Source organism: Myxine glutinosa, chromosome 11, assembly GCF_964187855.1.
Source record: "Myxine glutinosa chromosome 11, kmMyxGlut1.1, whole genome shotgun sequence".
NCBI classification, from domain to species: domain Eukaryota; kingdom Metazoa; phylum Chordata; class Myxini; order Myxiniformes; family Myxinidae; genus Myxine; species Myxine glutinosa.
Window position 1 is genome coordinate 83816388 of NC_136271.1, and position 16023 is coordinate 83832410.

The following is a 16023-nucleotide window of genomic DNA, read 5'->3' on the forward strand; positions in this document are numbered from 1 at the left end:
CTCCGATTCCAATAGATGCGAAAACGAAACCCGACACCTCACCGTAACATGGGGACAAAGAGTATCACTACCATGTTTCGAACAGAAAGCCCTGCACACAAATTGGGTGAACATAAATTGGCTAGCACTGTCGGCAGGGCCTGGACGCGTTGGCATGGTACTACAAAAGCAACGAGAGTTCCGGGAAGACGGGCAAGCTAGAATTAAGACCTTGGCCCAACCAGGATACCAATGGGGAACCCCTGATTTTAAGCTACAAACACGCACACGCCTAGGGAAAGACATGACCATGCAGGTCCGGTGCAGCGTCTGGACCCCTGGCGCGGCCAGGGGCGAAACTAAATACACACCATGCATCGAATACATACTCACGCCACACCCCCAGAATAAGGCCCCAAAGAAGGGGGAAAACACATATTGGAAAGTGGCCAGGGAGGTGGCAACAATTCAAAATAGGACACACTGCTGGTCGTGCATGCACTTTCCCCAAGCAGGCACCACAGGAATACACATGATAGTGCTACCTCTGTCCCTCAATGACCTCTGCTCACAACCTATCGATTCCCCATGTTTAGTCACCACGCTGGAAAGAGAAGGGGTTGACAACGGCAAGAGTTGCAATCGACAATTTAATTATCGCCCGTCAATGATTGCCCATGTGGCCGAGAGGCCTGCCCCCGTCTGGGTCAAACCACAGAAAGGGACGGTCTGCCTCCAGGGTTCCGGCCACTTGCGTATGGGAGAATCAGAATGCGCCTACACTCTCCCCGGGAAGCTGGGACAAGGGAGCTCGGGGATTACACTACGAATAGTACTGCAAGATAAACACAACCACAACATAACGGCTATAACATTCTCTAGGGGGGTTAGTAGGATTAATGGGGTGGTAAGGGGAACCCAGTGCTTATCCACCCACCTGGTCCCACCCCATGGGACAATGTTTATATGCGGCGACAAGGCTTACCCCTATTTACCAAATAATTGGGGGGGCACATGTTATCTGGGTTCAGTCCTTCCTGACGTTGAGATACTGGATGAGCTAGACCCAAAGTCCTTGGACAGGCGTTATAAGAGGTCAGTCATGAACGAAGATGGAACCACTAAACTACACGGGAGCCTATGGGAAAAGGTGTTTGGTTTCTTCTTCCCAGGAGCGGGCACAGTCATGGATAGTTTCCGGATAGATAAATTGGCTTTGGCCCTAGAAAAGGTGGCAAACGACACCGCTACGGCTCATGACATACTATTGGATACGGTGATTCACATGCGTACAATGGTGATGCAGAATCGGGTGGCTTTGGACATGCTCTTGGCAGAGAAAGGAGGGGTATGCGGAATAATAGAGGGAAAATGTTGCACTTACATACCCGATCCATCTGAAGGAGTGTCAGCCGCAATAGTGAGACTAAGGGAAACTAGCCACGCCCTGACGATCGATCGGATCGCGCGCGAAAATTCTTATACATTTAGCTGGCTCACTGACTGGTTCCAGGGATGGACGGGCACCATAGTGAAGTGGTTATTGACCGCACTGGCTGTGATAATCGGGGTAGTAATTTGGGGGGCACTAATGAAATCTCTAGTCCTCCTCTGTATGAGAAAGTATTTTACAGGATGGAAATTGAAGAAGCCGCCGACAACGACTATGGTTCTGACCACAGAGGCCGTCGACCTGAACGGGTCCTTCAACAAGGCAGACGTGACCGGCGCTCCAGAAAATTGCATTGAATTTTGTAATGACTGTGATACTTGTGTTGATCCCATGTGGGAACTGGCTGCTGCCTGTAACGGTGTCTGTGATGACTGTGATACTTGTGCTATAAACCCCTTGCGTGTACTGGCTAACGCCTCTTATGTATTACAAGCTGACAGCTGCACGCCCCCTTCTGACCCAACTATGGATCTGATTGCGACGCTGGGTCTGGCGGTTGAGGGACCCGACGCGGATGTCCTAGACCCGCAAGCCGACCAGGCGCCCATGGGAGACTTTGACATAAAGGAAGTCCCTCTCTTTTCTTCAAATGTTTCGGATCTCTTTGATCCACATGTTGCGGATCTCTTTGCTTCAAGTGATTCGGATTCGGATTTTTACGCTCTGTACCCTGACCAGGAAATTGAGACACAAGATACTGACGACATTTTGTATTCCCCAGAACAGCAACACGTGAGGGACCTCATGGGCATGACCGTTGATTAACTTCGAAGATCTGCAAGGACTGCGTCTGCAAAGGGTGGGGGGAGCCAGTTCCGCAGGGGAAGTGATGCACCCTCTGGCGGAGCAGAACCTCATCTGGACCAGACGTCTTCGTTGTGGATCCGAAACGTTAATGAACTTTCATGTTTTGAGCCCTCAGGCTCCAAGCACGCACCACACGACACGTTCCCCAAATGCACGGGCGAGGCGCTATGGGCGCACGGTATGCCCTTGGGAGATACCCGCATTACACGATGGTCTTTCAATAAAGCCCGATGTGGCACGTTGTCTCTTGAGATACTTTGTCTCGACGAGACAAGAGGAAGGAATGTCAGGTCTCAGATTTGTTACTGCTTAATGCTCAATTATAAATGCCGGTTGACTGACGTATTACCACGTAAGCTATGTTATAAAATGCTGTTCTATAATGTTATTTCATGAGTTAATAAAATGTATTCGAACCTTAGGTAGGCTGCTTGAATCGTAGACATAAATCCTTTGATAAATTGCCAAAAACATTAACTGTTTTGTTTAATGACAGTGACGCCTGAGTTACAATGAGGTTTTTGCTTCGCTTTCATTGAAAATGAGGAAAGGCTCGCTTCAGTCGTGTTGGACAAATTGTATATGTGTGCACTTTCGAGGCTAGATAAGGCCGGTCGTAAAATCCCTATCATGATTCTCAGACGGCGCCTCGAGCCGCGGGCAGGAGAACGCTCACATGCGCGTGATTTTGCGTAACACTAGCAGAATGTTTAGGTTGCAGACATAAAACCTATCGTGAACCATATATATTTTTTGTATTAATCACAGCGACGCTTGACTCTGTATAAACATGCTCTGAATTACTCATTTTGAACAAACCCATATACTTTATGGGTTTGTCGAAGCCAAGAATGCACCCTCCCTTTAATGAGTTATATTTTCTGCCTCGTCGGAGTTTTGAAATCACATCTGGTCCGAATGATAAGGTGCGTGCTGCACTCCCCCGAATGACAGAGCGGATAACGGTGGGGGCTAGGAATGACGGGGAGGGACTCTCGCCAGTCGCTTTGTTCTCTCGGAGATTTTCTGATAATCGTATTCATATATAAATGAATGAGAATCAATGTGTTTTCAGGAAGGCTTGACTTGGCATGTTCTTGCTGTAGCTTGCTGTAGATGTCTGTCTCCTCCGGATCCGTATAAAGTGTTATTTTAATAAAGGTCTCGTCATTCTCAAGCCTGTTGGTGGAACTCTACTTCGATCAGAAAAGGTGGTTTCTGACATATGTATCAAGCTTATTATCCTCTTTCTGGAACTGAGTATTACAAATCAACAAATCAGCTCCATCAGCAAACTCCAAAATCCTTTCACCTTCTCCATTTCTCACACCATATCCGTAACCCCCACGAACTCCCTCAAAACCGTCCATACTCCTTCCCACATGTGCATTTAGGTCTCCTCCTACCACAACAACTTCCTCATCTTTCATGTTTTCTATCAGCTTCTCTATCGCACACCAGAACTTGTCCTTCTCTTCATCGCTCCGACCAACCTGCGGAGCATATCCCGAGATGACGTTCACCAAGAGCTTTCCAATCATCATTTTCACCATCATCAACCTATCACTCACTCTCGTCACACTCACCACACTGTCTACAAACTCTTCAGAAAACAGGACGCCAACACCATTCACGCCCTCCGGGCACCCTTGCCACACAAACTGGTATTTCTGTCCCTGCCTACCCTTCACCATTCTCACACCACTTCCCTTCCATCTCGTCTCTTGCACACAACATATGTCCACTCTTCTTCTGACCAATACTTCCACCACTTCTCCTGATCTCCATGTCATTGTCCCTACATTCCATGTCCCAAACCTCAGAAACCGATCTCCACTTCGGGATGTACCCTGCCCATACGTAGTTGTAATTGTCATGGTTCTCTTTTTGAGGCAATGTTTTTATGACCGGATACCCTTCCTGACGCCAACCCTCTTAGTCACCTCCTACGACACGCAGGGATACGGTGTACCTATTCTAAACCAGGGTACACACTATTATGATTTATTATGTCTATGATTTATTATGATTACAACAAATAAACATGACATGGGCCCAACACACATTAACGGGGGAGGGGAAAGGAACGAACAAACGTTGGAAGCCTGCCAGCACAAAGGGCTACGATGCTCCAGATGCCACTCCTCATGACGCCCCCGTCCCGGTGTCGCCACTGAGCAGCATGAGCAGGTAATGGTGATCCCAGCACGGACTTGGTCAGGCAAGATCGATCGTCAGCGTGGACTTTGGGTAGGTTAAGTCGATCGTCAGCATGGACAGGCAGGTAAGGTCGATCGTCAGCATGGGCAGGCAGGTAAGGTCGATCGTCAGCATGGACAGGCAGGTAAGGTCGATCGTCAGCACGGCAAAGTGAGGTTGTGCACATGTGCACCAAGATGGAGTCTGGCAGCCAGCAGAGAACAATGAACACGTGCAAAACGAGCAAGTTCAAGGCCTCTTTGTCGTGTTCTCATGCAGCAAGAGGGAGCAGGGAGAGTCCGGCCAAGAGAGCAACCACGTGCAGAAGCTGAGTGAACCCGGCAGAGAGGGAGAATAATCTTGCAGGCACGTACTGAGTGAACCCGGCAGAGAGAGAGAGATAGAGAGAGACAATAACGTGCAGAGGCCTGTGAGAGAGTTCGGTCGAGAGCGGATGGACACGTGCTGAATCAACCCGGCAAAAAAAGTCATGCGCACGTGCAGAGGTAACAAAGTCCAGGGCCAAGAGAGAGAATTGTAGGCACGTGCTCAGTGAAACCAGGCAGAGAGAGAATGAACACGTGTACAATGGCCTTTTGTCCACCCTCGCCAAGGGTGGGGGGAATGTTCGAGGGTGTCCTGGCTCCCGATTGGTGAAGCCCGTTACTCTGCCCCACAAGCTCCCATGAAGTTCCTCAAGTCCTGATTGGTGGAGTGTCGCTTCCCCTGCCGCCACAAACTCTCTTAAAGGAACTTTTACCTGGTGCTTGGATGGTGTGCCTTTGAGCCTGCATGCATTGCCTGGCAAATTATGCCTTATGTGTGTGGGACCTGTGTTTCCCTTTCTCCAATGCATAACGACATAATAACCCGAAATAAAGATAATGTAAGGAGCCTGTATGGTGATTTCCATTACTTTTTAGTGGTTTCCCAAAACCGCAACAATACCTAACTTTGATGACGAGGAGAGCTTGGAAGAACACTACCTCGCCGGCAGAACCGGAAGCGGCTGTTTCAGGTTTCAGTTTTCAAGATATTCCAAATTGTTGTATTTGCTATGCCCAATTTTTGTGCTTCGATTCATTTTTTATTTTTTTTATACTTGGGCTAAAACTCGTAATGGAGCTGACACAGTGACACACACACACCGACACACACACAAGTTTGTGGTGACAAATTCTCACAACTACTACGTTTTCAAAACATACATCCCATGACAATCTATCTATAATTCCAGTAATCTCTGTCTGTCTGTCTGTCTGTACGTTTGTTTGTCTGTGACCGCTGTTTCTCGGCAACCACGGGTCCGATATACTTTTAACTTGCCAGGTATATTGCTGGGGACCCGAGGATGTGCCTTTTCAAGGTTTCATATTAATCGGACAATTACTTACCGAGCTATGTCCAAAAAACGATTCAACCAATCAGAGAGCAGCGAACGATCGCGTGTGCCGAACGTGGCGGGCACACTCTGCCTCGGATGGCACATTTGAGAGCGTATTCATTTATTTCACGTTTGCAAACTATGTTGGCGTTAAACTATGTTTTACAACTAATAAAAACGAATTTGCGATTCATTCGCTTTCCTGCGCGTTTGTGCACGCGATGGCGATTTCTTTACCAAACTCCGGAAGCCGTTCGCTTTGGACCAAACCATTGCATGTAAATAGAGGGGGGGGATTGTCACCACTCGCAAGCCGTTCGCTTTGGACCAAACCATTTCATGTAAATAGAGGGGGGGGATTGTCACCACTCGCAAGCCGTTCGCTTTGGACCAAACCATTTCATGTAAATAGAGGGGGGGGGATATAATTTTAGATATAGATATAGTACGGGCATGCCCTAGTACATTTAAAAGGATGGCAGTTGACGTGGAGTTACCTTTTTTCTTCTTCTTCTTCTGTTTTTTTTTCCTTCTGCAAAAGTTTAAGTGCATTAGAGAGGAGCCACACACCGGTGTACAACAACAACAACAACAACAACAAAAGGCATTTTAAGGCCATTTTCCCTGCGAGAGTGGGGGTTAGCCGAGCCACACACCAGTGTCCAACAGAATACACATATCACAATTATTTAGTTAGCCAGAAACTTTGCCAACATTGCTCTGAAGCAATAATCCACATGCCTTAACCAACCAATAAAAATTAAGGGCCTTCTTGAAGGCATGCCTGTGTGATGCAGAGTATTTAGGTTACCCCAGCTCAGCCTGTGGCTGCAACTGCTTTTCCATTGGCTTAACATTCCGCTTGCGCATGTGAGTCATGCCGTAAGAGTTCTCCAGTTGATCCACGTCCACCTTGAGAGAGATGCAGTCTGTTGCTGGCAAATACTTGCTCAATCTGTATCAAAATAGCTCAGGAAACTTTCAACTAAAAAAACAACAACAAAAAAACATTTTTTTGCTCTTCCAGAAATGTGCCTTGGTCCACCAAAAGTGGAGAAAAATAAAAAAAGCTATGGCAGCAAAAATATTAATGAACATCTGTTTCATGTTATCTGTTTCCACGGCCTTTGTGTGGATGGCATCACCACAAAGTGAATTATTTGCTCGAGTTTGAATGGGGATGGGGCGGGGAAAGGAGATGGGTGAGGTGTGCCGCATCAATGTAAAAATAAAAAAAAGAACAGAAGTCGTTGAAACAGAAAGTAATATATTTTGTTGTTTTAAATAAGCGTTTCATTTCAAAAAAATGTTATTTGTTGTTTATATATATCTCTATATATAAAGGAGTGTCTGTGTGTCTGTCTGGATGTCCGCTTATAACTCAAGAACTACACATCAGAGAAACGTTTTAGACACAGATTCGGAATCAGCATAAAATTCCGGTGGTTATAGGCTACTTTTTATTTTAATATCAATGGTTTAAAAAAACCGCGCCAGCTGCAATTCCATGGTGTAGTTTGTGGCGGCGCTATTGCCCCTTTCCGATCCCATGACGCATTGCGGTTCCGATTCGCGATAAGGTCTATGCGCTATCACCGACACTTTTCCACCTTTTAATCAGATTTACCTTATCGTCCATCGTAACCACATTACGCTTGGAAACACGAGCATTATCCTTCTTCGGACCCATGGCTAACACAGACACAGTAAAGGAATACTGTACGTCGCCTCTGTTTTGAATGAGAATCAGCAGTGGTGCGTACGTACAGTATGCTGTACGTACATATTTATATATTTTTAATGTGCTTTTTATTGTATTTTAAATTGTTTTTTAGCTTCTTTTATTGTTAATTTATGTACTATTTTATTTATTTTAAATATATTTTTAAGGAAAACAAATGTTTTCACGTCCGTAGGAGTGACGTAAAGTCGCACATAATGACGTTCGCTGCCAGGTCATGAAATAAATTATGATTCTCTTGACAAAGTGACATGAAGATCAGGCAGTAAACCTCCCAACTGAGTTTCTCAACAGTCGTCAGCCTCAATTCTAAAATCCTTAATTTTCATCCTATTGACTTGAACTTTGAATAGGATTTACAAATCGGCTTACTGAATTAAACCACCAACTATTTTTGAGATCGGCGTCGGCCAAAAGGTCAACGTAGGCCAAAGGTCAACCACTTTTTTTTTTAGTTTCTAAAATCCTCAATTTTCATCCGATTCACTTGAAATTTGAATGGGATTTACATATCAGCAAACTGAATTCAACCAACAACTATTTTTGAGATCACCATAGGCCAAAAGAGAAACATAGGCCAAAAGTCAACAACAATTTCATATATATATATATATATATATATATATATATATATATATATATGTTGTTTATATTATTATACACGAGGAGTACCGGGCGAGGGGAGGGGGGGGGGGTTGGGGGGGAGAGGGAGGAAGCAGGAGAGGGAGAGGGAGGAAGCAGGAGAGGGAGGAGTGAGGAAGGAAGTGGGGGGAGTGGAAGAGGGTTCATCACCTTTTTGTTGAATATATGCTGCTGAATGTGCCGTTCATGACGTTTCTGAGTTAAGTATGATGCCGATCAGGAAGAAGAAGCCCTACTACAAATTTCGTACACTTCCGGAATCGTTTGATTTATTTGTGTTCAAATGTCTGGTGATTGTTTTGTATTTATTTATGCGATTGTGTACTTGTATATAACTGTCATTAATTTTAAAAGGTTTAGGCACTATTGAGCGATTCTTTTTTTTCTTTCTTTTGAGCGATTCTTTTTTTTCTTTCTTTTGAGCGATTCTTTTTTTTCTTTCTTTTGAGCGATTCTTTTCCCGAAAACACTCACAAGCATTCACTGATGCATCTCTGAAAGTCACACACACACACACACACACACACACACACACACACACACACACACACACACACACACACACACACACACACACACACACACACACACACACACACACGCACACACGCACACACACACACCTCTTATATAGGAGATTATTACATGCATCACTTTCGACATGAACAGACGGTGCAGGCAGAATTTATTCACCATGCTTGTTGCTGGCATACTTACACTACTAGCAAATGTTCTGATAGCTGGGCATGGTCTAAAACCAGGAACAACCAATCAGCTCCCAGGACTTGAACACGAAAATGGAGAGAAGCATAAGAAAAATAAAGAAGGATATTCGGATGGGAGAATATGTTCTCTGGAGGGATTTGAGAGCTTCAAGCAAGTATGGTGGAGTTAGTCAAATACTATACTGCACTGTGTTTCTTTTTCCCTGGGACCATCTGCACGGATCTCCCTCACTACTCACGAGCTGGCTACTCATGTGAACCGACAAATTTTTCTACTTCTCAGGTATTTTATCCACCATGGACACTCCCGTGAGCTGCATTTTCCTTCCATCATTTTCGGATTGCTTTTTCAGCTGACTAAATATTCATCTTGACGACCGATCTTTAACCAATAGTGAATATTAATCTTTACCACCGCTCGCTTCACCACTGCTGAAAATCAACATCTCGCCACGTGTTTACCTGCCAAGCAAAAGGATCAGTAGATAGAGGGGGAAAACACCAACAGCAGAGTTGAAGACCAAGACAGAGGGAGACTTGGACAAACAATGGGTTTCGGGAGGAATGGGGGAGGGGGGGGGGTAGGAGAGGATGCATGGGGTGGACAAGATAGATACAGAAAGAAACTCTCAGGTGGAAAAACAGGAAATCTGGAAGGAGGAGGGATTTGGATGGGGTGGTGGGGTGGGGGCAGGACGGGGGATGGGGGTTAACGAGAGTAGAAAAGATCATGGTTTCGGATTGGGGGTGAACTGAGATGGTGGTGAACAGCTATCTTGAACACCTGGAGGGAAGAATGAAACTGAATAGGATGTGGAAGTTTATTCCACAGGCAGGGAAAAAAAGAGGAACAAATAAGTGGAGGTGAGCAGTGATCCAAGATTTAGATAGTTTCACTATAAGGGGGATTAGAGTGGACCATGTGAGTCCTGAAGAAAGCTGGGGGGAGGGTGGGTGAGAGATGACCAAAAGAGAAGAGGGTGAAGAAAACAGAAAGGAGGTGTTACAAGACAAAGACACCACCGATCTGTCCGCGATGGCGACGTGTTGGACCCATAGACTCGGCTTCCTCATGAGAAATTCCAATAATCTTAAAGGCCTTGGTTTCCACAGCATCGAGCTGAGCAAGATGGGAGGCAGAGGAGCAAGCACACAAGGGAGAGCAGTACTCCATCAAGCTACAGATGAAGACCTTGTCGGTGGATAGGAGTTCAGTATGCCAAGGAAGGGCTTTGTATGATGGAGGATCCCCCCTTGGAGGTGAGCTTCAAGCTCTAATAGTATAGTATTTGACTAACTCCAAAAAGTTCAATTTTCATCTCATTAGACCACAGAATATTTGGCCTCATGCTCTCACAGTCAGAAGAAGCTCAGAAGTGGTGAAAAAGGACTTCGCACGACAGAAGATGCCCAGTCGGCGATTGGCTTTGGAGGCCAGCTTGGAAAAGTGGTTTTCCCAAGAAAGATCATGGCAGATAGTGAGATCCAAAATGTTGAGTGACAGAACTTATTGGAGAGGATTGTTGAGAAAGTAGATGGGAGGGTTGTCCAGTCGATCTTTTCAGAGAGACACAGTGAGAGTGTGAGATTTGTCAGGGTTGAAACACACATGTTCCACTTGTTTGAACAGTTTGTGATTTTTTTCCAGGTCTGCAGAGAGTGAGGAGGCTGCAGACTGCCGATCTGAAGGATGAGGAATGGAGCGGCAGAGAGTGGAGTCATCAGCGAAGAGATAGAGAGGATTTTCCAGACAGTCTGAGAGATCATTGATGAAGACCAGAAAAAGCACAGGGCCCAGAACACTGCCTTGGGGAACTCCACCCAGAACAGGAAGGGGAGATGAGAGAAATCCATTCAGGGCCACACATTGACAACGACCAGAGAGGAAGTCCACCAGCCATGTGTGGAGATTTCCATGGATACCATAGGAGGAGAGTTTGGTGAGCAGAGCTGGGTGCCAGACCGTATCGAAGGCACGTGATATGCCAAGGGAGACAGCTCTGATTTCCTGTTTGGTGTTCAGTACCTCCAACCATTGTTGAGACAGCAGAGGCAACATGTCCAGAATAGAATGACCTGGTCTGAATCCAAATTGATGATCAGAGATCAAGCCATTGGAGAGGAGGCAATGATATCCGAAGCAATGATGGATTCCATGACTTAGCCGATAATTGGGAGCAAGCTGATTGTTCTGTAGTTGCAAGGATCTGTTTTTGCACCTTTTTGTGTAAAACGGTAATGTTTGCTGATTTCCAAGATGCTGGCAGATGACCTTCAGCAAAAGAGAGGGTGAAAAGAAGATAGAGAGGGTGAGATAGAACGGCACAGCAGGATTTTAGGACCCGTGGGCTGATGCCGTCTGGTCCAGTTGCAGAATCAGAGTTGAGGGTTGACAGAAACTTCGCCACCTTGTCAGGAGAGAAGGACACAGAGTCCAGGAGCAGTTGGGTTCGACTGGGTAAGGTCGGAACAGAGAGAGAGGTGGGTTTGGGACACAAGCTTTTGAGGCAAACAAAGAGTTGAGGCATTCGGCTTTGTCACGTGCGGTGTCAACTGTGTAGCCATTTGAGGTAAGGGAGCGGATGGTGGGGGAATAAAACACCAGAAACGGATTTGACCAGACGCCACCAGGATTTGGAGGAAGGAGACAGGTTTGAGAGTTCATTCTTGAGTGTGGAGAGATAGTGCTTCCTGGCACTCCTGAGGGTAGACACACACTTGTTCCGAGCTTGGTGGAAGGAACTGAGATTGCCTTCAGTTGGATTAGCCTTCCAAGAGGCAAAGGCAAGTTGTTTCAGGGCAACTGCCTCACCACAAGATTCAGTGTACCATGGACGGGAGGAAGGGTATGACAACTAAAGACGAGATGGGATAAATCTGTGCATGAGAGAGAGCAATTTACTTTGGAAGAATTCCCAGGAAGAGTTGATGTCAGAGGCAGTAGAGATGGGAGACCAGTCCAGATGATTGATGGCTGCTTGCAGACCGTGCCAGTCAGCCTGAGTGAAATGCCAGACTCGTCGACACTGAGGAGGCTCTCTGAGAATGGCCAGAGAGATGTCCACTTTAACAAGCACATGATCAGAAGAACCGATTGGAGCAGAAGAGCAGCAGACATTTGCAGGGAAGTTTGTCATAACCAAGTCGAGAAGAGAAGATACTCCATTGACTGAGATCCGGGTCGGGAAATTGACAGATTGTGTCAGTCCCAATGAGTCGCAGAAGTCCTTTGCTGAGGTGCCATGGCTGGTGAGAGTGGCACCCACACCCAGCCAGCTGGCATGATGACAGTTGAAGTCACCACATGTGAGGAAGAGAGAGTTGGGATGAGTTCATAGAAGTTGGTCCATGTTGTCAGACAGCGAAATGTAAATGGAGTCATCACTGTTTGAAGGACGGTACAGAACAAATATGAACAAAAGGTGGAAGCGGAGAGGAAGCCGTAGCCAGAGGTACTCCTGGGGGTGGCGTGGAGAGAGGGCAATGCAAGGAGAGTGAGGAGAGTTTTTGATAAAGATAGCAACCCCACCACCAGGACGAGGCCCAGGTCTATCGTACTGGAGGAGGGAGTAACCAGAAAGAGATATTAAGGAATCAGAGACATCTTGAAGGAGGAAAGTTTCTGTTCAGCAGACCAAGTCTGGATTGTCACAAGCAACCTGACTGGAGAGATCAATCAGGTTTGAGTGAAGGCCCCGGATGTTTGAGGTCCATACCGTTAATGAGGAGAGAGGGGGAGCATCGGGTGCAGGACAGGGGAGGGGGGGGAGGGGAGGGGAGGGGTAGGGTCAGATGAAGGATGAGAAAGGGAGGGAAGGGAGAGCAGTTGATAGTGTGTCAGAGATTACAGCAGCGTTACAAGAAAGGGAAGGATGAGGAGGACGAAAGGTTTGACGGTGATGGGATGAGGCACAGTGAGGAGTTGTTTGAGGAGGGGCAGAAGAAAGTAGAAGGTTGGGGGAGGTGGAGGTATGAGATAGAAGGGCTCCGAAGTGGGGAGGAGGCAGCTTTGAGGAGGAGGGGGGAGGGGGGAGAATTGGAGAGGGATGGTAGGGGGGGAGGAGATTTGAAGGGGAGGGGTTGGGGGGGAGTTTTGAAGGGGAGGGGTGAGGGGGGAGTGTAGGAGGGGAGGGGCAAGGGGGGAGTTTCGGAGGGGAGGGGCAAGGGGGGAGATTTGGAGGGGAGGGGTAAGGGGGGAGTTGAGAAAGTGGATGATTAATGAAAGACGAACATTTATAACAATTTGGGTTGATTGTGATTTTCAAGTTAGCGATCCGTTTAAGAACGATAGAGGAGGAATGAATGAATGAATGAATGATCGTTTTGAGGCCATTTTCCCCGCTACAGCGGGGGTTAGCCTTGCGGGCCCCATGACAATCATGGTTCCCTGTTTGAGGCATTGTTTTTAAGGCCGGATGCCCTTCCTGTCGCCAACCCTGAGACGCCTCTTACGATGCGCAGGGATACTACACATAGTATACATGCATTACTACTACACATGCGTTACTACACATATTCTAAACCGGGGTACACACCGGGATCATTCATCCCAGCAAGCTGGTACTCAATTTGCCGACCTCAGAAGGATGACAGGCTGAGTCAACCCCCCTGGTGTTAATTCAGCGATGGACCGGGATTCGAACCCAGGATCCTGGGATCCCAAGCCGGCACCCTAACCGCTAAGCCAACACCAGGCTAACGATAGAGGAAGGGTGGAATGAATGTGAATTTAGAGCATGTAGTGAGGAAGAATTATAAGTGATTGAATTTTTTTTTGAAGTGGAATGAGTTGAAGAGGAAATTGAAAAGAGACTTTTAAATAGGAAGAAAAACAGCGTGTTGTAATAAACCACTGAATAAAACACTGCAGGGGAAAGTTTAAACATATTTAAACAGAACCATGAAGAACAATCTTATATTCACAAAAATACCAACGGGGAGAGGGCCCAGAGGGACAACCACGAGTCACGTGAACAGGGCAAAATGTGGAAGGCGAGGAGATAATGATCGAGGCTCGTGTTAAAATAATCATCAAAAGTCCCATTGTCGAGAACCAAACCAACTCGATTCAAAGGTTATATTTTAATCACAAAACCAATCCAACTGTCACAGGCGTAGTGATTCGGGAGTGAGGTACCACTCTGAGCACGAACGTTGTCCATGGGGTGCCAAATGACACCACACAAAAAAAACCTATTCATGCTCCATTTGCTGGATATAAATGTAAATACAACGGACTCGTGAGAGCACGAGACGTTACTTTCTGAACGATGTGTTACAGGTTAACCCTTTGAGTACGGATAACGTCCAGTGCCGCAACCCGCGAAAAAATTTTGTGTACGGATGACGTTACTACACGTCATCGACTATACCTATAAATAGATCGTCAGTACGTGGTTGCATTCCCGTAATCCTAAACTAATCCCGTACCTGGGGGGGGGGGGGGGGCGGGGTATTTTTTATAAATAAAAAAATCCCGTACTCAAAGGGTTAAACTCTGTGGTACGTGTCAATGTGTCAATGTGTCATGTTTACAAACGCTTTGTATTCGGTTTCACATTTTTCGTAATTCCTCATCACCTACACACAGTAAATAAATCCATATTTGTAATTATGTGGCTGCCGGGCTGTGTAAATATCTTATCTAATTGTCGTTTGAATCTTCAAACAGACGAGGTTATGCATTCTGTAATACAGAGATCGTACATAGGCCCAAGGGAAGGAGGGGTTATAATTGTTGGAGAGTTATTTCGTAGTTATGTGCCGAAACGGGCAAATAAGACGAAATAAATGGAGTGGGAGACAAGAATGGGGAGAGTGGGGGGGGGGGGGGGGAAGCACACAAGTACAACATTTGAGAGCAGGGACATCGGGAGATCTATGGGAGGGAGAGGCTTGGGGGGAGGAGGCACAGGAAAGTGGGGGGGGGGGGGTGGGAGAGGTAAAAAGTGCCCAAGTGTGCCATAAGTGCCCGATAAGCAACCGTCAGGATCACACGTCAACTTAGCTCTTTAACTTCCTTGTCCGCCTCTTTTCCTTTTGACGTCTTGGATTGGAATCTCCACTTTCCTGTAATTTCAGCCTCTATATAATGTGTTCGGCCATCCAAGGATAATTGTAATCTGCGCTCTTTGTTAATTTTTTCTCTCGTTCACGGGTAGTTTCATTCAGCCCGGCCCATGTGTACACACAAGATACGCCATGACATATGACGTATGGTGTGGAAGGGAGCATGAGGAAAAAAAGCGAAGAAGGCACTGGCACTCGAAGGGTCTGGACACAAGGGTAAACGTAGTGAGAGGCCTTAGTGAGTGTGCTGGGCTGGCAGGAAGGCCTCGAGGTACGCACACCAACATCTAAGCTGTCCATCCTTGGTTCAAATCCCGACCCAGCTATAAACTGTCATCCCGGTGTTTCACAGGTGGAGTGATTCATCAATGTGTGTGCCCGTCCCTCGAATGGACGTTTACCTGGGAGTCCCGTCTGCCGGCATTAGTTGGCTGACATTAAAGATCCCATGGTGTTTGGAAAGAGTAGGGGAGCACAGCTCTGTTTCTGAGCCCGCTGGGGAAGCTTAGAGCTCTTTCATATCACCCCCCCCCCCCCCCACCCACCCCACCCTCTCTCTCTCTCATATCTTCATATCTCTTTCATATCCCCCACTCCAATAGAAATTCCTGACAATGCCAGTGCCCGTGGGGCGCCATTATTACTCCCACCAGGTAGTAATGCATTCGATCGTGTGTGTGTGTGTGTGTGTGTGTGTGTGTGTGTGTGTGTGTGTGTGTGTGTGTGTGTGTGTGTGTGTGTGTTCGTGTGTTCATGAACAGGATATCTGGAAAAGTTCTGAACGGATTTGGATGAAAGTTGGTGGGATGATTGCCCTTGGGATAAGGAAGAATTGATTAGTTTTTGGTGAAGCTCAGGATATTATTCTGGATCCAGGAATTTTTTTGGGGAATTTTTTTGGGAAAGATTTTTTCTGTTTTACTGCATTAAAGCTTTTAATCTTATTCTTAAATGATGTTTTTCTCCTCTAATTCCGAGATATATCAAAATAAATTCTCTGACAGTTAGGGCTTACTTTCTTTTT

At 46.4% G+C, this 16023-nt stretch overlaps 1 protein-coding gene across 2 annotated transcripts in view; it reads right to left on the reverse strand.

Annotated features, from left to right (window-relative positions):
• SRP72 (signal recognition particle 72) overlaps positions 1 to 16023 on the reverse strand; it is a 229400-nt gene that overhangs the window by 37820 nt on the left and 175557 nt on the right. For both annotated transcript variants that reach the window (XM_068131523.2, XM_078786825.1), the window contains 2 exons: positions 6634 to 6777; positions 6320 to 6354 (listed from right to left, as the gene is read on the reverse strand). In XM_068131523.2, coding sequence (XP_067987624.2) covers positions 6320 to 6354; positions 6634 to 6777 — 179 coding nt within the window. The remainder of the gene's footprint in view (positions 1 to 6319; positions 6355 to 6633; positions 6778 to 16023) is intronic.